This window comes from Microchirus variegatus (assembly GCF_963457635.1).
Source record: "Microchirus variegatus genome assembly, chromosome: 11".
NCBI classification, from domain to species: Eukaryota; Metazoa; Chordata; class Actinopteri; order Pleuronectiformes; family Soleidae; genus Microchirus; species Microchirus variegatus.
This window is the reverse complement of record NC_139812.1, coordinates 18,882,046-18,909,908: the sequence shown is the minus strand read 5'-3', so window position 1 is coordinate 18,909,908 and position 27,863 is coordinate 18,882,046. Positions and strand designations below refer to the sequence as shown.

The window sequence follows — 27,863 nt, the reverse complement described above, 5'->3', positions numbered from 1 at the left end:
AGTTAGCTCGCCAGTTTAACCGCAAAGCTTGAGGTAAACATGTAATGGAAACTACAATTAATGTGACTGTTACTTCCAGAGTAGTATAAATGTATTAATGAACGTATATGTATATATTTTAATCGATACCAGTTGTCGAAAACATGTACTTTGTACTGTAACGTTGTGTCCGGGTAGTTAGCGAACCACAGCTGTGCTCAGATTTCATTTGCGTCATCAATTTACCGTATACAAAATGTTCCTGCCGTGATTTCATGCTTCACGTATCTTGATTTTAGCCTTTTATAATATACACGTGCGATTTAATAAAAATACATAAATAAAATCGTACGTTCACCGCCACTTTATTAGGCACACAGGACACAATAAAATACCACAACAATACATAAGAACTTAAACACACATAGGCCTAGTCATAGAAGACATTTCACATTCTACAGTTTTCATAGCACAGTCTCTTTAATCAGTATTCACTGACCCGAGTGAGTTGAAAAAGTGTAACTAGCCATCCTAGCTTTATTTGACGTACAGCGTCAGAAACAGTACAGATGTTTATTTTTTGAGAGGCAGACTTTGTGTTCAATCCTCTGAATCAAAACACACTTTTAGAAATGTTTGGTTTTATCATTTTGCTTAATCTCAGCAGGAAATGAAGTGTGTAGGAGTGCCTAAAATAATAAGACAATGAAAAAGAATCTGCACTGCCCACTAAATTATATTAAATCTCCTTGATTGATTTAGTAAGAAAAAAGGACCATGGAGTGCAAATAAAATTCCTGTGGATCGTAAAAGGTGGTCTTCTTGTAAATGTCCTAAATATTTTTGTAGGTGAATCTTGGAGCCATTGAAGCCAGTAATGACCACAGGCCAGAGCAGTCCAGTTCTTAAAGGTACTGTGCGCCCTCTTAGTCTTGCTGCAGTTAATTCATACTGAATTTAATGGGTTATGGTTGAAGTTTATTATTGTTGTCATTGTGTCGGCAGATGTTGTGGCCTACGTTGATGTTTGGTCGTCCGAGAAAACCGCAAATTTTTCAAAACCATTTGTCCAGCAGCTGCAGGAAATGGGCGCTCAGGTGAGACCAGAGGACACATACTTGTTACTCTGTTTACATACAGCAGATCTAAATTGACCTTTTCATTGTACAGGTATCAAAAACATTCAATAAACAAGTCACACATGTCATTTTCAACAATGGTCATCTGGCCACATGGAGAAAAGCTAAGAAAAGTAATGTGAGGCTTGTCTCCGTTCTTTGGGTAGGCAGGTCAGTGAGTTGTGTACTTTTTTAATTCAACACATTTTTTGATTGTATTCTTATGAAGTTGAGTCTGAATCAACCATTTGAAAGTCTTTGTTTTTTGATGAAATGATGTCCAGGTGCTATGACGACGGCATGCGTGCAGACGAGGACTTGTATCCAGCTATAAATGATGAAAGCAATCCTGTGCTGATGAACAAGAAAGTGAGTCGAGTCAGATTTGAGTGCAATGCTTATGTTGATGTTACAGTTCAAGTTGTCATGTACAAAAACCGAGACTTTGAAGGTACATTTTGGTTATGAAACTAGATCTTAATTAGGAAATAAATGGCAAATATAAATTCAAACAGTAATGCACATTTCTCTTATACCTGGAACTTGACCTGGTTTGGACCTAGAAAGTGTTCAAATGTGCTTTTATTTTTTATTATGTCTCATATGTTTGTGTTTGATTCGTGAAGCATCGCTGCATGCAGCCAAAAGATTCTCCACAACGGACACCTGAAAATGACAGACGCATGAAGAAGAAATTAGACAAGATGATGAAAGACCATGTTTCTAAACAACCACTAGGTAAGACATTGTTACATGTTGAAATGTTTAAATAAGACCACATGATTAAGTTTGTCATCTGACAAGTGTGTTTACAGTCACAGATGTGTCGCCCATCATCATCGATGAAGAGAGTGGAATCATCTATAGCCCTGCGATGAAAAGATCAGATTACATGGCAAAACGTTTGAAAGACATGAAAGAAAAGCGGGAAAACCTCTCACTCAGTGGTATGAAGAGATGAAGAGATGTACAGGCTGATGATCACTTTTAAAATGGCAACCACTTGACTCAAGTGTCACTGTTTTTCAGAGTCACAAATGGTTGAATCCTGCTCACCCACCAAGCTGAATCCTTCTCTTGGGAGCACGCCGACTGTTCTCAAATTAATGTGTAGGAAAACTTTTGATCTTCTCGATACAGATCATTGGAAAGTGTGTATGTTTGTGTCAATTCACACAAAGTATTGACATGTAGATATTAGATGCAACTAGTAACTGAGTCATAGTAAAACGCTACAGTGAACTATGTCTCAAGTTTTGATTTAATGCATAGCTTTGGTGTTTTTGGAATCTTACTTAGTTAAAACTGCCCATAAAGTCATCAGCATCTCTTAGGAGTTGCCCTCTGAATGTGTAGTCTTCATGTACTTTACGCTGCATTAGTCTCTTTGCCACATTTCAAGAGCATTTCTATTCACCTCTGAATAGTGTTCCGCTCTTAATCAGTGGGCGCATAGTAAACAATTAAATGTGTGAGCTTGTGAAGTAGAAGCAGCTGCCTGTGGGTTTCTGTTAAAATAATCCAGATAAAACACCTTAGAAAATAAAAGCAAGTGGCTGAAAGATTCATAAAACCCTTTAATTACTACTATTAATTATTATTCTTTCCTCAATATGCAGTTCACCAGTCGGAGGATTCCAGTGCATCTGTTGCTGAACCTGGCTGCTTACCTGATAAACAAGATGGAAAAACACAAGTTGATGCTACTGACCATGGACGTCTTGAAAAAGATTCGGAAAAGCCATGGCTGTCACCCTGCCGTGAAGGGCGCCCTGCTGTGAAAATGACATCAAGTCCTTTGAAATGCCCTGACTTTGACAATGAAGACAGGAACAGACAGCAAAAGCAGAGGAGGACATCAGTCAGAGGAAAGCTAGTGAAGAAATGCACATCTGTGGGTTCGTTGGAAAATCCTCACCAGCTTGCAAAATCAGAAAACATGGAAAACTTAAAGAAAGAAAAAAGGCAATCACGGATAAAATCATCTAGCCAAAAACTGCACATTAATGAATCTTTTACAGAGAGTCAGACCACTCCTTCTCCTGATAATGTGAAATTGTCTACTTGTCTCTTGTCACCAGCTGTTTCACATGAGGCTGCTGTTAAACTAAAAGACACTGCATTTCCACGACAGAGACTGGAACAGAAAATACCCAAACGAGCCAGACCATCACTTTCCACCTTGATCCGAACATTCACAATATCCCATGAGTCTCATGGTGTTGCCACAGCTTCCGCTGAAGGTGATGATGATGTGTTTGAGGACTATTTTTCACCAGCAAACCACCACCAGAGATCGAAAAGTCGTCTTGTGTCTAATCTCTCTGTGGAGAGTGACATCCATATTCCTCTTGAGTTGGACCCTGTCCCGAAGAAGAGGGCAGCAAGGAGAAGTGAAGGCAGTGGATCTGAATGCAGCGGTAAAAAGAAGAGGAGACTGAATGAGGGTCCGTCTGGCAAAACTCAGCGTCAGCAGTTGGATTCAAACCCACACCCACAACAGGATGTTGGAGAATCCGTGCCTGTCTTGGACAGTCCAAGTCGCAGTTTAACACTTGTGGCTAAAAGGCGAAGACAGAGCACCTTGCCCTTTACAAGCACCAGCACAATCACAAGTGATGCATTAAAACACAGACGAGCATCTGAACAATCAGTGTTAACAGAAGATAAGCCAGTGCCAGAGATGGAGAAAAAATCTGAAGTCAGTGTTCGTTCTCACGCTGTGGAAAGTGAGTAGAAAGGTTGTGACTTCAGAGTTTATTAGATTACCTTCATCTTTATGGAATCAAGATAGCACTAATGGTGTTTTAATATTTTGCCGAAAGTGTCATATTTTAAAGAGAAGAATAAAGAAATATCTCCAACATAAATGAGGCCTTTTTCCATGAGTATCCATGTAAGTTCTGTGTGTATGTGACTTTTGAAGACCTAATTTGTAACATCTCAGGAATTTGTATACACATTTCTATGTTATATATATTTAAGTTTAAAAGAGAGGTTATTTTCATGCCTCTGTGGGTTTATGATTTCATTCCACGATCCATAGATTGTGGGAATTAGCTACATTAGCTCAGTTTGTATGTAGGTGTGTTACTGTCAGTATGTGATCCCTGTATCTCACATACATGCCGAGTTCTGACCCTCAAGACTCGAAACGGTTCAAGTAGTTGGTTAGTTTGTTTGTTGGATGGTTTCATGTTTTTCAACTGAATCCGTTACTCTTTCGTAAACAATCTTTGTATATTAGAAAAGATTGATAAATTACATCTAGTGCTACTCTCTGTTAAGTATAAGTTTAATGTACATTATATATATATATCTATGATAACACAAACATTTACAGTGCCTGCTGTGTGGGAGCTTGAGTGTCACACCCCCTTATACTGTTTTCATTTGTTTTTCTTGTTTTCAAATGTAGGTAGAGGAAATGAATGCACAGTTGCAGCTGGTTTAACAGAGATCAGCTCTGAAGGCGATGTAACTCACAGTGAGCAGATAAGCTCGCCTCTTAAGAAGATGGACAGCGGGGCAAAGGTAAGAGAACCGGATCCAAAGTCCAACTGACTCGAACTGTGCAGTTTTGAAATGTAGTATTTGTTGGTGACATGAAATATTTTTATTCAAGTCACCAACTGGTATCTTTGTATTCATAACAAGACACTGCTCTGGCTCAAAATCTTAAAGAGAATATTCCTTGCTTACTTTTCCTTGTCGACTGCTGGGCTTTGTTTTTCTCGTTTGCATGAGCTGTTGAGATTTTGATACTATCTATTTTTTTCTCTCTCTACTTAGTTTGTGATCTCAGCCTGAGTTTTGTAACCTTTATTTCTCTCCACCAGAAATATATGATGTAAAAAAAAGTTGCTCTCACTTTCCTCTGTGAGTTGCGCTTGTTAGTTGTACAGTTGCATAAGGTGACAAAATATGTGTGTTTGTGTGTGTACATGTCTATAGTAGGCTGTGAGGACAAGGAGGCTTAAGACTTGTTAGGGTTATTGTTAGAATCGGGTTTGGGTTAGCCTTGAACTAAACTTTGATGGTTGACGGACTAGGGAATCCATTATGACCAGAAGAATCCTGATTGAGAATGCTGAACAAGAACATGGCTGTGTTTCTTTTGTGTGTGTTTGATTGTATTTGTAAACTCTTTATGGAGACTTAAACCTGGTTGTAATGAGGCAGAACCTCATTTATGAGGAAGATTTAATTTAAGTTAAGTTAAGGTGAGGGTTAGGCGGTAATTGGTAATGATTAAGGTTAGGGCTATGGCTTTGTTTAAGCTGTCCAAATGAATGGAAGTCTGTGCGGTGTCCTAACAAGAATAACTGTGTGCGTGTGTGTGTGAGATTGTATCCTTTTTAGGTATTTCCTCCATAAGGTCATACACTTCCATAACCGTAGGCGTTTGACGCATCGAGCCAAGAGGTTTTGTCTGGTCCTGAGGGTTTCCTGTGTTTTGCCTGTGTGATGGTAGCGTACAACTTCCTCGCCTGTGAAATGCACCTGGGCTCTGTTTTCGTTACGCTAGTAACCTCAACAAGCTGTAGCTGCAAAAAGTGAAACATGACGTCATATCCCCCTGGGATCTGTCATGGTTTGACTTCATTGTAGCCTCATTACAGAGATGTTGTAGTTGTTGTTCTATTGGTTCTAAAAAGAACATGATAACAGATTAATGTCCACATGTGGTTCACACAAAGTATTGTGCTTTTTTTCGATGACTAGTGGAAAATGCCACCTGCGTAGCTCACAGATCTTTGAAGTACAGATGGTGAACGATGATAAATCTCATGTTGCTCGACTTTGGGCGCAAACAGTGCAGATCTGTAGATTTGCTGCTGCTGTTGGGGGTCTTACATTATTCCTTTTGACAAAAATGTTCACGCATATTTTGTTCATTACAAATACTCTGATTCATGTAGAGAGCTCTCCATGTAGTCTGTTAGACCCAGCCATCTTTGCTGCTAATCCAATGTCACATTTCGCTCTCTTTTTCACCATTATCCCTCACGGTCATCTATTAACGTCTTGACAATGTGCCCTGATGGCCTCATGGATAAATATCTGATGAGTTTGTTCTGAAGCTTAACTGCTTTTATAGCTTTAATTATTATTCATGAATACTTTTAAACTGAATATTATATCCAAGTCTGAAGAAGGTTATTTGACCATGACTGGTATGGACTACAGTTCATCACCATATGGTTTGTTGTATGTATGTGTGTAAGTTGCTCCTTAGTTGTGATCTTTCACATTCATAACTGATATATTCTAATTGGCTCTCACAGCGCCAGTCAACCCCTTTTGTATAGATTCAAGGCCTTCATCTCTCTTTGATATCTGAATCACAGTGTGCACAAAACAGTAGCCAGCCATCAAGGCCTCCTCGTCACGGAGTGAAGAATTTCTGTCGTTTGTGCTTGGAGGCCCTGCAGCACTTCATACTACCTCTTTGTCATAAGCTCATTCTTCAATGCCTGTTTTCTTGTGTTGCTGCCAGAACGCATTCATTTTTCACTGCAAAAGATAAGCCTTGTTGAGGAATCTTAAGGGAAAGGCTTTCCATATGTTGAGCAGTCTTTTCTTAATTTTTTTGCCTTTAGGCTGTTTTCCTGTATTGTTAGCAGAAGCCTGAATGCAGATTGTCAAAATAAAGGAATATTAAAACAAAGCTGCATGTTCCCCCCTTGTGTGAGTGGGTTTTCCCTGGGTTCTCCGACTTCCTCTCACAGTCCAAAAACATACAATATGGAGATTATTGGACACTCTAAATTGACCTTAGGTGTGAATGTGAATGTGAATGGTTGAACTGTCCAGGGTGTACCCCGCCTTTCGTCATATGTCACCTGAGATTGGCACAGCGACCCTCATGTGGAGGATAAACCGGTAGAAGATGGATGGATGTATTAATACAAAGCAAAAATAACAGGACGGAGCCACAGTAATTGCTTGATGATTATCGTCCGTCCTCCTGCGTGATCAGATCATAAGTGCACAGCTGTGTCCTCGTCTTCAGATCCAATCACACTGAGTAGTGGTAGTCGTAGATATCAATTTTTTGTGTCTGATACCAATATCACAACTTTGAGTGTCTACAGATATCAGTCAGATATAGTTTTGAATCACTTTTAAATAAAACAATTACACTGTTTGCCACTAGTGTGGCAGCTGTCACTCACCCTCTGGTCAGATGACAGTGGTGCCAAACAAATTCAGATGCACTCATTCATTCTTGCTTGACTGACTTTCCCCTCAGCTGACTTCCCTAAAAACTCACATTACCATATTTTTTCATTTAGTTTTTCCTAATGGTTAAAACTGTGTTTCATCTTACAGCTGCCTGTGTAATAGTACAATAATTCACTATTCAACTCTTCTTGCCTATTCTGATAAACACATGATATAAACGTCATTCAGCCTGGTTAAAAACTTTGTTCTCGGTTACTTTCCATCCCATGGTTCATGTGATGTTCGACTGGTTGGGGAGGGCTGTGTGGAAAAAATCTGCTGGTCCTGTTTGTAGCTGGTGCTCAGGTGTTTGTGTTGGTGAGAGATGGCTTGCTGTTTTGTGGCCAGAACACGTGGCAGGATGGACGCCAGTCATCGGGTCACAAATGTACACTTCTGTTTCAGCGGACCTGAAAATGTTTTTCATCAGCTCATGACCTCAGTGTTTGATTTCCTGTTTGGTCTCTGTGCAGTTAAATATCTGGCCGGGTTATATAAAGTGCACACGCCACTCAAAAGAAACTATTAAAGCCATTTATTACATTTCCAAGTTTTTTTTTTTTTTTATCTTGTCTAACTTGTCTAAATTTTTCGATGTGGAGTTCACAAAATGCATGTGTATTTTCTGTGTTTTTATTTTTGCTCTTGCAAACACATCAACTAAAATTTAACCAAATATTTTCTCCTCCAAATATATCCAACATACAGAGACCTCACACCTACAGTCAATCTAGAGAGTTCAATTAACCTGATTTGCATGTTTTTGACACGTGGGAGGTACACGGATAGAACCCACTCACACATGGGGAGAACATGCAAACTCGACATAGAAGGGCCCTTGGTTGAACCAGGATTCAACCTTCTTTTTTTGTGTGGCAACAATGCTAGCCACTGAACCACTGTGTGATGCAATGTTTTTTAATGTTTTACCAAATACTGTATGTCTAAGCTTTGTACACGGATTGGTTTTATTTATTGGGAAAAAACTGAAATTTGTTTAAGAAAAATACTGTTTTCTCGATAATAAGTTTTGTGTTTGTTATTGTTTCAGGCTGTGAGAACATTGGTCATGACAAGCATGCCCACTGAGTAAGTAGTACTTAAGATAAATGTCACTACTTGGTTCTGCTTCGGTTTGATTTGTCATGTTTTCATCTTTCTACTCTGTTCATGTCTTATAGGAAGCAGCACACAGTGTGTCAGGTGGTGAAAGCACTGGGGGGTTTTCTGATCGTTGACCAGGTTTGTGAAAGCACAACTCATGTGGTGTGTGGGGGTCACCGGCGGACTCTCAATATTCTGCTGGGTATCGCTCGTGGCTGCTGGGTCCTCTCTTTTGAATGGGTATGGACAGTAGTTTATGAATTAAAAAAAAAAAGCTATTGTATTTTATCTCAACCCCTAACAAGAATGTGTTTTACAATCTTTTGTTCTTATTTTTTCCTGTGTAGATCCTCTGGTGTTTGGAACAAAGGCAGTGGATTCCAGAGGAACCTTATGAACTTTCAGACCAATTTCCAGCAGCACAGGTCAGTGCCAACACTCGTCTCATATCACAACAAAAATAGTGCCAACATCAGTCATCCTTCTTGTATTTTTCTTTTGAGCATAATGTGCCAGAACTGCATACAAACAAACATTTGAAAAAGGTCATATTTGCTCAAGAAATATTTTATATATTTTTTATTTTGCATGTAAATAACTGTGCCCGTTAAAATCCTCATATTTCACTCTGAAAAATAAGTAGCATCAGTGAAAAACAGAGCAGAGGAAGGCGTACGGAAACCTGGTAATTTTTTACTACCACTCATTCATTTCCAGTCTACTTGTTTTTCCTGAAGCGCCCTGTGTGAAAAATGTGAATGTTGCTGCCTCTTCCTGAACTCGTCATGTGTGAGTCACTGTCCTCTCCTGCCACTGCGAGGAAAGACACGGGGTCTTGATGCAGACAAGTGTCGACCCATTTCCTTTTGAATTTGTGTGATGGCTTTTGGTGTGACAGACAAATATTTTGTCTGTCCCTAGGGCCTTTGCTCATTCCTGCACACTGATTGCCTCTACAGTAGAGGAGGGTGATATAATGTGCTCAAATGTTTAGCACAATTTTAGGAAAATATGTTGATGACGATATTCATGATGATATTTCAAACCACATTTCAAGAAGAAACCGTTTGATTTTTACGGATCAGATGTAAGATATAGTATAATTGCAATGAAATAATAAACTAGGACCTTGGAGGCACTCGAGATCTCTTTAACAAGTTCTGACTTATGAAACTGTCTGGCTTTTGGTATTTGAAGTGGACAGAAGCTATAACTATACATATAACAGAATGCGAGCCTCTAATAGAGACAGATACACGCACATAAAGGATCAGAACATGTTTATTTTTCACCAAGTGAGGCTCAAAGGAAGGAATATTCAGAGCTTTGTGAAAGAATGTCTCAGGAGGATGAAACTCCAGCAGTGGCACCCTTTCACACACACACACACACACACGAATAAATGCAGCAAAAAATAACATAAAAATAAAAAGAGCGAAAGACAAGGAGGGGCTGTCAAAAGTCTCTATCATTTATAATAATGTTAAATATTAACCTTGAAATCTACATATAAATTAAATAACACATTTACATACAGTATAATCTCTGGAGAAAATAAAAAGAGAAACATTTTTTTGTGACATTTTTACATTTACATTTTAGTTTTACAAAGTCTCTTGACACAGTCATTTGTCTACATTGCTGTACCATTGTCTCCTGTTTCTTTAAAAAAAAAATAAAAAAAATACATAGCAGCTATTATCCATAACATCAATAAACAGCTTAAGTTATAATGAAATGACAGTAATGAATGTCCAATTGTTCTCTACTCTCTCGTGTTTGGATAAATAGCTGATATGACGTCTAATTTCTATACCTAGTAAACCACAGGCATTAAGATTTGTCAGTTTCACTTTGTTGGTCCATATTTCACAATATCTTTTTCCCCAACCCATTTGAATCAATTCCATAAACTTGTGTAAAATATCATCCTATGCTTTGGCTCCTTTGAGATTTTTTCTTTACTCTTGGTTTTGGTTTGTGCTCGACAGAATTGATTGACAGGCAGCTCATAGGAGACCTGTGAAGTCTGCTGGTCTGATCATCATTGTCGTGGACTTCAGTGAATAGCCAGAGCCTTTCCAGTAGTACCATTTGATTCCATTGAAGCGATTCGAGTTTTGGCCATGTTGGTAGTACATTCCATTCAAATTTGAAGGACCACAGGCATCAAACCACCAACCTAGAACGTAAAAAAAAAAGAGATCACATTTGAGGATTTTGTCGAAGAGGATAAAGAATAGAACATGAATGGTGCCTGTAATACAGTCTAATATTTTCAAGTATTTGCAGAAAAAAAGGGTGTGTTAAAAATGTCTCTTTTGCTTTTAACAGCTACGTGGAGTTAAATATAAAATATAAAATACAGTATTACAAGCCAAGCCATATTTCTCTTTTCTTATTATACACTTTACAAAAGCATTGTATTTGAAGTTATAAAGCTGATACCATGAGTTGAAGTAAATCTTTGGAAAACATTGAACCTTTGAGGGGAATTAACAGTGACATCTGCTCCATTTTAGTGAACTTTGTTGACATTTCACCATTTTTTAAAGATACAAACACATTTACCCCTACTAAATGTTAAACAATGGACCTTACATATATTGTAATGTATATGTTGAACTGTGTTGTAGCTCTGGTTAAATTGATTTTCATGTCATGTCCTCACATGAGTAGCGAGCGGACTTGTTTCCAAGTGGCAGCATATTTTTCTGTCATAGCACGATGTCAATGCAGGCATTTCACATTGAGCTGCGTTGAATTGGATGTGACAGTGTAATTGCTACTGCTCTTACAGGAGGAAGGCCTGTCGCTTATCATTGACATTATCAGACGTGACGCCTCTGGGTGTGTGAGCTGAAACATCTTCCAACAAAGTCCAATTTCTCGATTGATTCAAAGGCTTTTATATACATATGACCTGGATGAGTGAGAATCGACACAGACGTCTTTTTGTTTAGAGATACATCCTTGTATGCTGGGCTTTATAGAGACTGATGTGGTTAATAACTTGATTACTGAACCTTTAAAGACTATTGAGCTGAGTTTTTGTTCAGGAGAAGAACCTTGACTGACTTGTAGCGCAGAGGCAGCATCTGTACACTTAAAAAAATATATGAGGACTGTGTCTCACAGGATGATGTGTTTATAGAATATAAAGTTAGAGAAACTTTATATTCAGTTTCTTTTATACTAATGAATTTTTTTGGCATATTCAAATGCACTGCACTCAGTGCAGAAGGTCAGTGCTGGTTGCAATTGTGCATAATGTGATAATTGGGTCCCCCCCCCGTGATGTGAAAAAGGGATGGCGTTTGCATTTTCATGCTTTCATGCTCACTTGGCAGACCTCAATATGGAGGGAGACAAAGTTCTGGCAGCGGATCCGCTTTCAAGGGAACAGAGGAGGACCTCAAAGTCCTGTTCCCAGGCTATTAATGTCAGCCATTGTAGGAGCTGAATTCCCCAATGAGTTGATCAGTGATTAACTTTGAGCTAATTGTGCTCTTTGACCCTGAGACGAAATGTAGGAGAGCCCTCAAAATGCCCTCAAATTTTTGGGGGTAGGTAGTGCCACTGACAAGATTTGGGTGGGTGGGAATTTGTTTCACCATCACAAATTGATATAGTGGTTTATATATATATATATATATTATTATTATTATTATTATCCAGACAAACAAGTTATTTACAGTGAATGTGTTTCTTACCCCCTGTTGTCAGTTGTGAACATTTGCAAACACATTTGTCATTGTCTGCGTCCTTTGTACTGAAATCACTTCCTGGCTGCCCGATGCTGCTTATTTTGCCTGCTGTTCCACTGTAGCCTTTAAGGTGTATCCTGTAGAATGGGAAAGGAGAAATGAAGGAAGAGGAGGAGGAAGTTTGTGAGTGCTGTTCCTCAAAAGGCAACATTCAACTCACTTATACAGGTGTTTGGCCAGAACTTGCCCGTGGCTGAGTCTAAAATGGGTTTTGTTTATTAATTTAACGAGCAGCTCCATTTTCTTTTCTCCCCATGATTCATATATTTTGTTGTGCTATTTCTCTGCCAGATTAATTGTGTCGTTTTTTTTTTATGTGAGTTATAAGTTGCTGAGCCAACTAAGTGTTGACCAAATTGGTCATAGTTTAGTGGACTTGAATAGAGCTGTGCTAAATTGACCCATTTCAAGGTCTGTTTATCAAATCCTTTCAAAGGAAGTATCCATTCCACGAGTGAATATACTGAATGGTTTGTTTTTGCCAGGAATTGTAAGCTGCGTGTTAAACATCCAAGACGCTGCATGTACTTCCTATTTTCAAGTACTGAATATTGCTATTATGTTTTCCTCATATTCAGTACATCACTATTAGGAATTAATAGTCTTTAACAGCAACAACCATTGGGAATTCTAAACAGTTTTAGTAGGTCTGCATTTATTATCATACATTTATTATGCCTGATGTCACCCAGAGACACTGCTAATAACCAGAATAAATTCAGTGGAAAATCCCCATGAGAACTCTGTGTGTCCATCACTATGGACTCATCTCATCACTGTCAATGAATTGTCGATATATTATGCTGAATCATTCCACCTCATAATCACTCTGTGTGAATTGACTGATTAGATGTAAGTGACGGTCCAGATGTACAATATACATCCAGGCAAAATTAGTGTAATAGGATGCATTTAGCATGGAAGACATATTATACATTTGTTGATTTTATGTCCACAGCACTACGGATGTATTCTTATCAGATATTTTTCCTGAATATGAGTGACTTGATCTGTAAAAATGTGGGGTCAAAGCAACAGATAAACAGGTTTGCTCACTGTCACATTGCATTAGACTCTTTACTCAGGAATGACATCTGTGATGTTTTCAGAGTGTGACATACCTGTAATTTTGGGCCTCGCTGTCAACAGAAAACTGGTCATATTGTGAAAATCCAGAGTTTCCTTCCCAGTCACTCAGCTGGACTCTCAGTTTGTACGATTGTTGATTTGTCAGTCTGGAGACAAATTCATTTCCTAACCAGAATTCATTTGAAGCTTCTCCGAACCCCTGAAAAGACAAAATATTAAACATTATTGTTTGCCATTGCTGTTTTCATTAATTAAATGGCAAGATGACTTCATTTCTTGGTATTACACTGTCTATTACACTTGGAATTATTTATTTCATCAGAATACAGAACACATACATAATTTAAAAATCACTAACACATTCATATTTGGGGTATTTTTTAAAGAAATTATCAGAAACTCATGAGTAGAGTTATTGTATCACTAATTGTTCATTACAGTTTCATTTTGGCATGATTTTGGGCAATTCCTCTACTACCTGGCACTGGCAGTGCTATTTTTAGTCATTTTTAATTGCAAATCATAGGCACAGATTCAGATACATATTAAGTATGCGGTGATTGAATGGAGTACTTGAGAAATTGCATTACTTTGACAAATAGCTGGTGGTAATCAGCCACCCAGGATCTCTGTCTGAGTGGCAGTAGTTTGTCTTTTTCTTTTCAGAATATCACTTGCACAGAAGTCGCCAGGTCCTTTAAAGCTTGTTCAGCCATTGGTCCAAACCAGAGCTGGCCTCTGTCTTTTGGAATGAAATCCGTAGCCTAGGATACATTTTATTAAGGGAATAATTTATTCTAGTGGTATAGTTTTACCTTTTTGTACTCTTGCCACGTACGGTGAAAGTCAACACGGCCATCAAAGCGTTTTTGTAGGACTGTCCAGCCACCTCCGTCTGTCTCCATGTCACAGAAAGTCTTAGGGCACAAGATTAAAAGACTTTGTTATAATCAATTATTCAAAATGGATGTTCTGTAAAGAGTTCATGTTCATTTATAATTTGACAAAGCAGTCTTATTTGACTTGGGTGAAAAACACATTTTAAGTTAAAAGAAAGGGATGCAGGATTGCAGCCCAAGTCTTAATCACTGAAAAGTATCTCAGGAGATCACAGAATTAGCTCAAGCATGCGCATCAGTAATGGAGGTCTGAGTGTTTTCAGCTGTCTCTCCATCATACACCATATTGATAGTGAACTTTGTTGCCAAAAAGCATTAACATCATTCAAGCACTACCATCATGCTTTTCATGAAAATACAAAAAAAAGTGTTTTATTAGTTAAACTTTCAATGTGGTGTGGTGTTTCTTTGTTTGATCTTTGCGAAGAAAAACAGTGTCTCCTGACATAAAATGCATCACTTTCTGTGTGCAGCGCAGGAACGCCGCTGTTGATTTTTTAAGCGATAAGAACTTAACTCGGGCCACAAGGTGGCGTAGTGACTAGCACTGCTTTGGAACAAGGTCTGACCGAGGGCCTTCCTGTATGGCGTTTACAATTGCATGTTCTCCCCGTGTGTGCATGGGTTTTCTCCGGGTTCTCTGGCTTCCTCCCACAGTCCAAAAACATGCAAAGGTTAAGTAGACACTCAAAATTGTCCATAGGTGTGACTGTGAGAGTTAATGGTTCTCCGTTTCTGTGTGTTTGCCCTGGGATGGATTGTCAGCTAGGATCGGCCTCAGCAGCCCCCGCAACACACAGTTTGTGTGTATGGCTAGACTTCTGTGCTCATGACATGTGCATTTATATACACTGAATGGCTCTCTACCATCCAAAAAAGCAATTTCCACTTTTCATCTTCAGAATATTGAACTCCCTCAGATTTCTATTCCAGTTTAACCTTTGGAACCTTTTAAAATAACAGGCTCACTGTACCTTAACTTCTGTTGTGGTGTTGGGCAAAGTGAGCGTATATACTCCACTTTGAGTGTTTCCTGACTTGTAGACAGTAGCACAGTCGGTGAAAGTGGAGGGAGTGTCCTGCATCATGACGGGTTTGGTCTCTGCAGAAGAGAGTCAGTCTTGTTAATTTGACAAGCACGTAGATGCAAATAGTTCATGTGTCATCCTTTGGAAAGATCCTTTTGTGTCCTCCAGCATCATAGTTTTTCTTTTTTTAAATTAGTATAAACCATGGGTGACATGGACAAGTAAGTGATTTGGAAGTTTCTTTTTAAATTTAAAGGTCCCTTTTAACATTAAGGAGAGTTTACTGTCAAAATTTAATACACTACCCATATCCCGTGTGTTAACTTGTTTTCTCAGCCTTGAGAATGAACCATAGTCTACTTTTATTATGATAACTGCCGGGTAATGAGCTTATGCTGATGTGAAGTGGTGAGTCACCTGGTACTGAGCCGACAGAGAGAGTGTGGATGAGGTTGTTGACGGTGTCCAGCAGCTCCTGCTGCTGATGCTGTAGCACAGTGTTGTTGGAGGAGACTTTGAGCAGCTGCTGCTCCAGCTCGCCTATGATGGAGGTTTGCTTCAGTATTAAAGTCAGAAGCTGCTCCTTATCGTCTCGAAGCATCTTCAACTCCACCTGTCGCTGCTCCTCCATCACCTCCACCTTTTTCTCCAGGTAGCTGAGGAGACGCAGGCAAAACATTAAGCAGTGCTCCATTGCTCCAAAACTGTGCTGTCAGACGTTCTTTCCTCTCTGATTTCACACGCTCACCTGTTTTTGTCGTTCAGCTTGTTAATTTCATTTGTTTGGACAATTAGTTCTTTTTCCAACTTGTTGGTTGACAAGGAATTCTCAAGGAGCTGCCGCTCTAGTCGAGTTGTCTGATGAATTACCTGCACATAAAAGAACAATAAGTTCAACTCTGTCCCAACAGTATGAAAGATTAATATGCCTGCCGTTTCACATTCCCACACTGACATCAAGGGCCCTTCAGTAAAAAAGGCTACCATTTGTTTTCTCAAACAACTGTGAACAGGAAATATTCTAAGGAGACACTGATACATTATCAACAGAGGAACACATTTGAATCAGCACCTCCCAAAAACAATTTCAGTAAAAAATAACCCTCATTAAAATAGAATTTGTCAGGTCTTTTGTATTAGACATCGTTAGAGAGGAGAGTCTAATATACTGAGTGTAATATGCAAGTCACAGCAAATAAGAAAAGGAAAATAGAAAACAACCATCACAAATGTTTATAATAATCGTAAATGACAGCGAACACAAAATTGATGAGAACTGAACAGCAGGCCTGTGGTTGTTGTTTTTATTGCATATCATGTTTGCCCAGTTTGCACTTATAGCCCGGACAAGTATTTTGCGAAATGGAAAAGTACAACGGGAAAGGACATCTACAGCAGGCGTACCTGTAGGGAAAACCTGTAAAATCCACGCGTTTTCCCTGACAGATGTATTGAACTAAACCCTGGGGTTGCGGACCTTGCCTCTAATTTCCCATTTTGGAGGAACTGAACTCAGCAAAAAGCAGGTTGTTTACATGGATCCAAGCTATGTGTCTCCAATGGAGCTGTTGATGTCTTTGAACAGACGGATGTCTGATTGTGACAAACTGATAGACCCTTTCTGTGGGAATATGAGTGTGCTAATAACAGGAAATGCTGTACAGTTGGCTCACATAAGGTCATTGACGTGTAGCCACAATAATAAACTGACACAGTCATGCCTGCTTCCCCCAGCTTATTTTTTTAACACTCTGAACCTACATTATTTCAGTCAGCGAACCAAATATTATTGAGAAATCTTTGTTGTGCTCATATGTAGACAGGTGCAGGGGTGGTTTTGACTTTCTTAGTGCTGTATTGCGTCGCTAAAGCAATTGTTTTTGCACATTAGGAAAAACAATCACAGCCTCACCTGCGCTTCCACGTTGGTCAGTTTCCTTGTTTGCTCGGCAGTTTGACTCAGCAGGTTTGTTCCTATTTCAATCATCGTTGCTGTGTGGTTGTGTACAGCTGTCTGTTGGATCTGAACCATGTCCTGTTTCATGCTGTCCTGTATGTAGTTCTCTAGCTGCAAGGCAGAAGAAAGACAAATGGCTTAAGATGGATATCTATATAAGAACCATTAAAATCATTAATCATAAGGCAGTACACTTATATCCAGGTGCAGCCTACTGTCTGTTTCCTGAGCAAACTTGTTTTGAAGTTGGTGAGGGAGGGCTATTTTTCCCCTCTTTTCTTATTAATTTAGGTACTAACACAAACGTTTTTGTTCATTCACTTGAGTGCATTTAATGCAGTTGTTATAGAGAGTCACTGTAATACAGCTACACATCTTAATAGTGCAATGAACCTAATGAATTTTTTTTGATGGGAAACCATTTTTCATACAGAACAATGGTTTAATGAGAAAATATATATTTAAGAGTGTGCTAAGAATGAACAATTAGAATGTTTATTTATTCATTTTGCCCTATATATCACCCATGACGTATAGGGCATTTAGTGCTTTACATGAAATAATAAAACATACAATAAACATAGGAGGAAATAAAACATTATCGTCAATACATGTGATATCCAGCATTTTATCCCATCCCATTTTGGGAAAAGGTTGTTTGTACAGAACTTGGTCAGTTGCTTTCTACTATATCAACATAGTACACAGCAGTGCAACAATAATGCACATGACCACACCAGATATTTCCAGAAGATAATGAGGATACATTCAAAGCCAAAATCTCTATTCCACAAGATATAATAAGATCTTAAATTAGTATTGAAACCAACAGTATGGATAAGGGCCAGAAATACCTTAGCTAGATAAGATTCTATATCTGAAATACTCAATAATGTTAATTTGCACATCTTTAAACCAAAACAACAATCATGAAATGATCTTGTATATCTTGCCCACCCCTAGCTGCAAGCACATTTGCAAATACAACAGCGTAGGCATTGGACAATAAAATGACAGCTATCTCCCAGGTGTAAAATGGAGCACATAGAGTTCTGACCTCACAAACTTTAAACCTCTAAGTCATAGTAATAATACAAAAGCTCAGTTCAAGGGAGGATGTCAGCGTTTCAGTGCCTCGTCTTTTACGAGATTTGCTCTTATCTACCTTACAGTATTGCCAGATATAGACCAAGACCAATCATTAAGTTATTTCCTGCATGGTTCCTGAGTGGCAATCAGGTCACACGTCCCGTAAACAGGATGGAAGTGTTGAGTGAGGAGTTACATCCTTCATGACAGTACCGTTTGTGTACAACTGGAACCAGCGTCACTCGCATATCTTTGCCATCTACATTACGCTTGCATGTTATTTACTCATCAGTCAGTAATGCAACACTAAAACAGCCAGTTAGTTTTTTTTTTTTCGGACGACAACCACAACCGACAGCGGCAATTAGTGCTGATTTTGTTTGCCTTCCTTTTCTCAGTGTCTTATGTGTGCATGTTATTGAATGCACACAGAGATGTGTGCTAGGTGGAAGCTTTTCATTTGACTTGTTGGCAGGATGTCCCATTGACGATCTTTTGATCTTATCAGTTGTTTACTCTGTGTGCCTCAAAGGCGTCAGTGACGAATTATTATTTTCCTCAACAAATTGTTATCCTTGGTTATTTTTAGTTGCTGTAAATATGCATTTCAGAGATCAAAGTGACTTTATTATAGTGCTGTTAAAGCAACGCTGTGACTGATTCTGAGTTCTGCATTACTCTTAAACTAGCTGAACTCGATCCTAGTTACATACAGGGCAGCCGTGGTTGGCCAGGTTTGATCCACAAGTCTTTAACCCCAAGTTGCTCCTGACAGTATGTGATAGATTGTATGATAGAAAAATCGCTGCACATAACCTTTATAACCTGGTGAACAGCAAAGCTAAAGTATAAAGCGGGTTTTGACTGGTCGTCCAGACTACAAAGCACCATATAATTACAGATTATATGCAGTGTTCCTGCCTGGTCACCAAACTAATACAAAGACACATCTTTGGGGGGCAGAGGAGAAATGACTGAGGCACCATTTTCCCTATTAAAGTCAGTGATCCATCAAAAATGATTTCAATCATTTGATGACTGCTATTTTAAGGTTTAGAAAGTCGACTAGTGTGAAATCATACCTGGAGTTATACGCCTGGTCGTGATATTACCCATTAAATTGTGGTGAGGTTCACAGATTTTATTTTTATCTTTTTGTTATTATTTTTCATCAATTTATGATAAAATAATGTATGGATCTTAATGCGTTAAGATTTCTGAGTTTGTATAAAATGTCTATTAGTCTATTCACAGATAAGTGCAGGATAATTTGGCCTTGGTGAAGATACAGTATGCGCTCCACTGAGTGACATGGAGCACTGCATTTCCATGCCCCAGTTTAACCAGACTGAAACATTCAGTAGTCTTTAAATTCATATTTTCTTGGATCCTAAGATGTGAATGTTCAGTTGCACATTAAAGACATTTAAAACAGCATTTCCTCTTTGTTGCTGCAGAGCCATAATAAGGTATTGTAATGATAATCAGTGATTATTTAGTTGTGATAATCTGCATTATACTTAGACATAGTGGGTATTGTAAAATAGTAGTGTTCTCACAAATTCAAGGTGTTCTTTATGCCATTATCTCAAGTTTATTTTACACCTTAGCTGTGATTTTTGCCTATTTATAATCTCAAGTGCTAAATAAATAAATGAACGATACAGGAATCCTCGTGGATTTACACTAGGACTGAACAATGAATCAAATGCATTTTCAAAATCGCAATACGGCCTACTGCAATTTTCAAATCACAGGAGGCGCAATATTTCTTTAAACCTAAATGTCACACAGTAATCATTTTAAATAAGTTATTCAAATGAAAATGAGAATAATTATATAAAAAGGACCATTCCCTGTGATATCGCGAACCATATCATTATCGCAGTCAAAATAATCGCAATTAGATATTTATTCAAAATCGTTCGACCCTAATTCACACAAAATCAAACATAACATGCTAATCTATGTACATATTTATCTTTGGTACTACTATTAATCAGCTATGGAACTAGTTTGTCACTATATCAGATGTTAGCCCTCATGTTGTGAATATGTTCTTTTTTCTTTTTTTCTTTTTTTTTTACCCATGTGAGCGCTTGTTATCGAGTAGCGGCATCAAAGACGGTGCCCTCTGCTCGCTCCTTTGACGTGGATCAGACCATGTTTATGTTAGGGGACAAGGGGACCGGGTGATCAAGCTGTGAGATGTTCTGTCTGGCTCGTTTTGTATGGTTGTGATGATTAATCACCTCCTGAAGTGGATGAAGTGAGGGAGCTGGAAAAAGAAGCTTTTATTCCTCCTTTCTTTGGCGGTAATGGCTCAGCAAGCTGAAAGGAAAGCATGCGTGGCTCATGTAGACACCTGTGACGAGTTTGTGTTCATTGTCAGACCCATTTTTGTCCTTTTTGGACTTCAATACGCAGACATGGGTATGTAGGCCGCATAATTTAAAAGAACTTAGTTCATATCTTTTGTGTAGTGAAGCTTTTTCTTCTTTTTAAATTTCTGGTGTTGGTCAAGCATTTCTCCCGTTAGTGTTGGAATTAGCAAAAAGGCCGTAATCACTAATCAACACAACTAAGTTGTACAAACCAGAGTAGGTTGTTTAAACTTTACAGCTCTTTAACATAGAAATGAAGTGACACTCTCTCCACTGACACCTGTTTGGAGACTCTTCAGCACATTCTGCCACTGTCATGAAGACAGTCATTCTTATCAGAGTTAGTTGTTTTAAAGTGATATCATGGATATATCCACTGTACCTTAAGCAGCCACTGCGTGTTATTCTCCATGATGATCTCGAGTTGCTCCAGCCTTTGAGCCGACTCGTCGTTGTCCATGGCTCCGTCCTTTTGAACGGGATAGTTGTAGCTGTTGCCCTGGGTTTGGCAGTTCTCCTGCTCGGGCAGCAGAAAGGTGTAGCTGCATGGACCGTTTTGGATCTGGTACTGTCTCTTGCCAACTGCGCTGAATCCTGTCCTCAGGCCAAGAAAGAAACTCAAAACTAATAAGTCCACATTCAGCATCTTCAAAGTAGAGTTGTTCTTAACCTAAAGATAACGTTTGCAAAAGTGTGTCTCCTTGGACTTTCAAGTTTGTCTTAAACTCCTCTCAACGATGGTGCATCTTTCTCCAACAGCATCCACTAACAGTTCTGTCGACGTTGTGCAGATCCCTTTTATCACCCCTCAGTTGTAGGAGGAAAAAAAGCCATCAGGAATTGGAGGTTGTGTTTTATTCTCATAGGTTACCGGTGCCAGACGGCATGTGCTCGCCTTTCATCAAGCCCACAGCCACTTGTTGGAGCTGCCCGTTGCCGCTCTGATTAGCTAACTGTGATTTTTAGCCACACCCCCGCCGCCTGTGTCCAGCCACTGTGAAGTGCAGTGAAGTGGAGATTCCTTTCAGTACACAATCACTGAACAGCACAGAGACGCAGATGCACAAACTACACATCATTCACTTTATCCTCTACCGTACAACACATGTTTTTTTTTCTCTCTCTCTGTATTTGAACAGCCTCTCAGGATGCAGCTGTCCACGTTCAGGACACTGTGATAGTAGCCGTGTCCATCCCATTCATTGAAGAGTGTTTCCCGGCTTATACGACAAACACTCGTGAATCTTTGAACAGGAGACTCAAAGGGAGACGTCTTTGTTGAAATGAAGTCATTAACTCTTTCAATTCATAGTCTTACTTTGCTTGTTTAAGATGTTAAATCTGCTGGAATCTACACATTTCCTTGATTCCTGAGACGAGATTAATTTAAGTCTTGTCTGTTCCTGATACAAACTTGATCTCTGACTACACAAGTTTTTTTTTCCAGAATCATCACTTTAAAATTAAGTCTCATTCAGATAAACTCACTTTAACGTTAACAGTGAATGTGAAACTGAAATGTTATCCTGAGCGGTTATTGACGTTTGTGTGTTAAATGCCTGAAGAGCAAATAACTTGTTTTCTGTGGCTGAAAGAAAGGGAAATGGGTTTTGAAAACAAATCACCCCTGGGATATGTTTACTCAAGAAAATAGTAGGCTGGCTCTCTGTAAAACACTTTCTCTCAAAATGATCAGTTTGCGAGACCTAAATGGAAGGTTTGGACCTTTTTACCTCAGCTGCAGAATGTTTTTTGCAGTGGTTTAAATATGTCTGAGGGCTCTCATGTCACACTGGTGAGCAGCGAGCAGGTGTGCTGTGCAGGAAGAACTTTGACATGGGAGGACGTTTTGTTCTATAACTGCAGGAATGTGCCTCTCTCCCAGACCCTTAGAAAATGCCTCAGTAACTTCATTCTTTACACATATAAAAGGCTAAATGTTGAGCGCCAATTCTCGTTTTTAACTGGGCATAACCACACTTGTCAACTGCACCATATTTTATTTTTTGACAGGAAAGCCTTAGACTTTCAGTGGGATAGAAATACTGGGACAGAATTGTAGGAAGTGGGCTGATGTAATAGTTACTGTATACGGGAAATGCAACATATTTAAGGCACATTACCAAAGAGGAAGGACTTGCCGCCATTCCCCCAAAAAACACTGACTTTTTCAGGTGCTCATGCTGAATCACTCAAAGTGTAAATGTGTTTATACCAGCTCCTGTAATTCTCCCCAGGCCTCATGCATCCATTTCATTTTTCACTAAGCCACATCCTACATACCATACACTACTAAGTCAGCTTACACCTTGAGAAAACACCGTGATTCACTGAAATGTCAAGCACACACTAGTATTTCATTATTCAGAGCCCTTAGGCTTTATTTATTCTTGTCTGGCATTGGTTGTGGGGCTGAACATACTCTCTGCAGACTCCCTGTGCTCAGCAGGGAATACGTTCATACACTTAGTGGCTGCAGTGATATTGATTAAGTTGACAGAATAAGGAGGTAGTATTCCCACGTGAATGATTAATTAAATTCTTACTGGCACAATAAAATGCATTTCATTTAGGCTGCAGCAGTCTCGGGGGTGTTTTTCAGGGAAGGCTTTTTCACCACCGACGGCGGCACTAGCTCGCAGCTAATTTAAAGATAACTGTTATTAGTGTCCCATTCGACAGCATTTGAATATAGCTTCCTCTGTAGCGCTCCTGTCGTGTGCAGACAGATGTGTATGTTGCGGTAAACATGTTTTAAATGCAGAAGTTAATGCAAACAAAGCCTGAGAAAAACGGGAAGAATCCGTAAAGAAATGCACAAACCTGCATGATCATTTCTTTAGTCTTAAATGTACAAATACAGATAAATCAGTCAAACTACTTTCCAGGTCCAGCAGTGTGAGATTAATGGAATGATGTAACTCAGAGTAATAAAACTGGTTGAAACTGGTAAGACTTTACTTTGTAATACAGTACAAACATGGTAATCTATGTATTGTCATACAATATATACATACATCACAATATGTGTCTAACTGAAGAAAACAAAAAATGTTCTATTTATTCACAACATAGAGAACAAAGTATATGTATTGAAAGTGGATGGAGCATCTCTTAAATTAGATTTCTCCACCACTATCCCACTGTAAACTCCCTCTTCTTCATCCAGCGCCACCGTGAGGAGACATGAAGTAGCAACGCCCGGCGAGTGAAACTGGCAGGGCTTGTTTAATTTAGAGCGCCTTAATTTGTTGATTTATATATCGATATTTGCCCTTGTGTATGGATTATTGTATTCACACGAGTTATCACCAAAGTGATTTTGACCCCCTATTAATTATGTGATGAGAGGTAACGGTGAATTTCCATCTTGGTAATAAAGATAACACTATAGTACCAAGTAAGATCCTTAGTTATTTGAATTACTGTAGGCTACCATTGGTGTAATACTGTCACATTAAAATGTTTGTGAATCAAAATAGATAATTACCATATAATGAATTAGCAATTCATCCTCACTTATTTTCCCACACACATCGGTCCACTGTTATTACCAAGAGATTACTTAGTGATTACTATAGAAATAAAACGGGATTAACATATGTAAAGCAAACATTACACATAGTCTTCACTGATTACCTGTTAAGTGCAGCATGTGAGTTAATTTTAACCTGACCCCGTCTCTGAACCCTCTGAACAATCCCTGATTATTGACGAAAAGCGAAAAAAAAAACCTGTGTGAACATTAACAAAAGGCTAAGGCTGGAGGCCTTCAGGCTCATTTCCTGGCATTCACATTGGTCCCCTTCACTTTAGCTACTGACCCCTGCAGGTTACTGAGCAAACCTGTAGTGAGAGTGTCAAACAGCAGACCCTCAAAGAAACAAATACATGTTAAACAATTGAGCTAAACATTTGTTGCACCTAAGAGGTGACCTACGATTCAGGAAATGTCTTAATTAAGACGAATTTCATTTAATCTGTAGTTGTTTTTAGTTAGTAAATATAGCGCTGAACAGAAATTGCCTTAATGTTTGTAATTCTATTGTAAATCTTGTCAAACAAGTCTGTTAATGATCAATAAAAAATAGTTTAGGTTTCACTTGAAGCAGTAATTTTACAGTGCAACAAATATAGATAAAAATGCTCTTTGAAATGTATTTCTCTGGTCGTTTAGACTCTCCATGTGCTTCACAACAACATTGACGCAACGTATTCCGTATACTGTACATATAGCAGTCATCTTCAAGTCTCCAAAATTGGAAAATAATTTATGTGAATGTGAAACTTAAATCCCTGCATAAATCTGTTAACCCTCAAAATGGACAAAATGGACAAAAAAATAAAAAGTTGTTCATAAACAACAGAGTCCAAGTAATCAAACTGGCATTTTTGGCATGTTTTTATAACAGTAGTGGACATTTTTGTCCTCTAATGACTTAAGAGGGTAGTAAATTAAACTGACACCTGAGGGTTAATGGAGGTTGATTATATCAATTTCCGTCATGGTTCATGGCTCACATCCTTACGAACGTATCCTTACCCTACTTCAGTTTGAGGTTTCTGAGGAGGGTTGTGTGTTGTGTGTGATTGGCAGCTCCCTTCCCCCTCTCCTGTTTGCTGCACTGCTGCACTGCTGGGTGGCACTGTTCACACTGTTATCACAAGCCTGCCTTATCACACAGGGCAGGTTGACATGTCACACTCAGTAAAGAACAGGTGTGAGTGATAAAATTAACAAGGTCTCAATCTCACTGACTCTCCCTGAGGTTTGTGTTGTGTTTGCCTTTTTTTTTATTTTATTTTTATATATATATATATATATATATATATATATATATATATATATATATATATATATACATATATATATATATATATATATATATATATATATATATATATATATATATATTTTTTCAGAAGGGCAGAGGATGGCTGACTGTACTGCATCTACCAGTTTAATGACTGATTTGGTTTGGTGTGGGTGAATTTAACTTTGACAACTTCCTAACCTTTTTAATTATCGGAAAACATTTGAAGCAGCATGTTGGCTGCTTTATACAGGGTATCCATGGGGTCTTAAAAAGTCTTGAATCCAATCATTTGAATTTTAGGCCTTAAAATGTCTTAAATTCTCCTAAAATCTCATAAAAGGTCTTAAAGGGGAAATAAGTAGTTTATAGTGCCATCTAGAGGAGAGGCTGAAATTTACAACAAAGACCTGCTGCTCTGCTCACCCCCTCCCTTCCCTGAGCGCTACGGTATCCGCAGCTGGTCAAATGTCGTCCTCGTCGTCTTTCTCCGTGTCAGCAGGTGAGGTTCGTGAGGCGAGGGAGAGGCCGAGCTACCGCGGCCGTAGCAGACGAAGCGGAGAGAGAGGAGGCGGGACTTCCGCTACAAGTAAAGAGATGCTTGTTTTGTTCTCTCGCGTTTGTCCTTACAGGCTCCGGTAGAAACATGGCGTCTCGCTGCTAACGGGGGCTATGCAACCGCGGTCCGCGGTCATGTTATTTAACATGACTTTTTGAAACACTACGAAAATGAAACAAAAACTATTATACAGCGACTAGACAATGCAGGAGCACATAATATGTATAAAAAAAGTGGATTTTGGGTTATATAAACCCATAAATACTACATATTGTACCTTTAAATAGAATTTTGAAAGGTCTTAAAAATCTATTAACGTTACGTTTATTCAAAACCAGCAGAAACTTCAGTCTCGCTTTGAAATGTTTCTATTTTTGAGGATGCGATAACATGACTACAACACGGAACTAAAATAGGCCACCTGTGCTGCCCGGTGACAATTTATCGAGCACCCCACCACTAGCTGGTGTGCTGTGTGCTCGCCGTGGTGTGTTACAGCTTAGCATAGCAGCGGAGAAAACTTAATGAAAGCCCACATCTAAGCTGAATTGCAAGTTCAACGATTTGTGGCTCCATTTTTTCTTCATGTCTTTTGTACTTTTTTTGCCAGTATGGATTTGAAATGAGTCTTAAATTGTATTATTATGGTCTTAGAAAGTCTTAAATTTGACTTGTTGAAACCTATTTTAGTATATTATTATATTTTATTGCTGATTGATATTTAAGAATAATACCGCTTTCATGTGATGGATTTACCAGTCAATCTCCGTTCCTACACTCACCTACAGTCAGGAGCAGTGGGTGGTGACCGAAAGAATGAGATAGCGGTAACAAGTGGTTGTAATGGGTTTCTTCCTCAGGGTGTCTGGGCTCTTTCTTAGAGATAGGGTGAGGAGCTTGGTCACCTGAGAGGGGCTCATCACCATCTGACTGGTTGTTACAGCTGGGATTATGATCATAGTTATAGTTAGGTAGAGATGGGTACAACTGCAGTAACATCGTAGACATCAGGAAACAAATGGTTGGCATTGCACACACTGGTGCTCTTTAACTCACCTCAGAAGGTTGAAGCCTGGACACTTATGCGATTAGCAATCAGACAGACTGGGCATTTATCGATAGTTTATTCCAATCCTGCATCTTTGTAGCGAATGAGACCGAGAAAATCTACATCGGCGGTCACCGGAGCCGAGTATGACTGTCCTCTCTGTAGGGTCGTGTACTTGTTGGTCTCCAGATGGCTGAGATCCAAGTGCTTTGGTGCAGTGTGAGGAAGCGAAAGCGGAGGCAGTGAGTGGTGAAGTCTTTATTTGTCCTCCCTTTCCTTTCTGACCACTTGCTCTCTGCAGCACGGTGGACAGATTTCTTCCAGGAGCACAACAGTGCAATGTGCTCCCAGTCGTTTGATGTCCTTGAAACCAGGCGCTTGCTGACCTCCTTCCAGCCTAACTTTCACTTTCTCCTCTCAGATTTGTCGTCTTCAGAGGCATCTGTCGGCTGGGGAGCATCAGCAGGACCTCTTCCAAGGCCAACCAGCCATGTTTGTGTCCCAGCAATCCCAGCCGCCCATGCCGAGTCTGGTGGAGCTGATTGAGCTCTGTGGAGGAACGGTCTGCAAAACTGTGCGTCAGGCAGGTATCTGCATCGGGAAGCACGGTGGCAGGAGACCAGAGGGAAGCAGGATCTTGTCTGAGCAGTGGGTGCTGGGTAAGATATTTTCTGCTATTATGTCAGTTTCAGTTTACTTTGCCTTAACTTTGTCAGTATTAACTCATTTTCTGTGGCTTTATTTCAGATTGTATCACACACCTCAAGCTGCTGCCATATGACAGCTATGATTTCAAGTGA

General features: G+C 39.2%; 2 protein-coding genes across 2 annotated transcripts; one reads left to right on the top strand and one right to left on the bottom strand.

Moving 5' to 3' along the window:
* Positions 1-855: 855 nt before the first annotated feature.
* mcph1 (microcephalin 1) lies at positions 856-27,863 on the top strand (the record flags this gene model as incomplete). Its single annotated transcript, XM_083897400.1, has 14 exons — positions 856-890; positions 985-1,076; positions 1,150-1,268; positions 1,382-1,466; positions 1,724-1,835; positions 1,913-2,044; positions 2,127-2,207; positions 2,717-3,826; positions 4,516-4,631; positions 8,377-8,414; positions 8,507-8,669; positions 8,777-8,854; positions 27,485-27,722; positions 27,811-27,863. Exons 1-14 carry the CDS (start codon positions 857-859, stop codon positions 27,861-27,863), a joined length of 2,451 nt encoding a protein of 816 aa, XP_083753526.1. The 5' UTR covers position 856.
* angpt2a (angiopoietin 2a) lies at positions 10,439-21,288 on the bottom strand (the record flags this gene model as incomplete). Its single annotated transcript, XM_083897941.1, has 9 exons — positions 10,439-10,611; positions 12,143-12,273; positions 13,318-13,484; positions 14,101-14,202; positions 15,159-15,286; positions 15,630-15,868; positions 15,961-16,082; positions 17,125-17,280; positions 21,025-21,288. 9 exons carry the CDS (start codon positions 21,286-21,288, stop codon positions 10,439-10,441), a joined length of 1,482 nt encoding a protein of 493 aa, XP_083754067.1.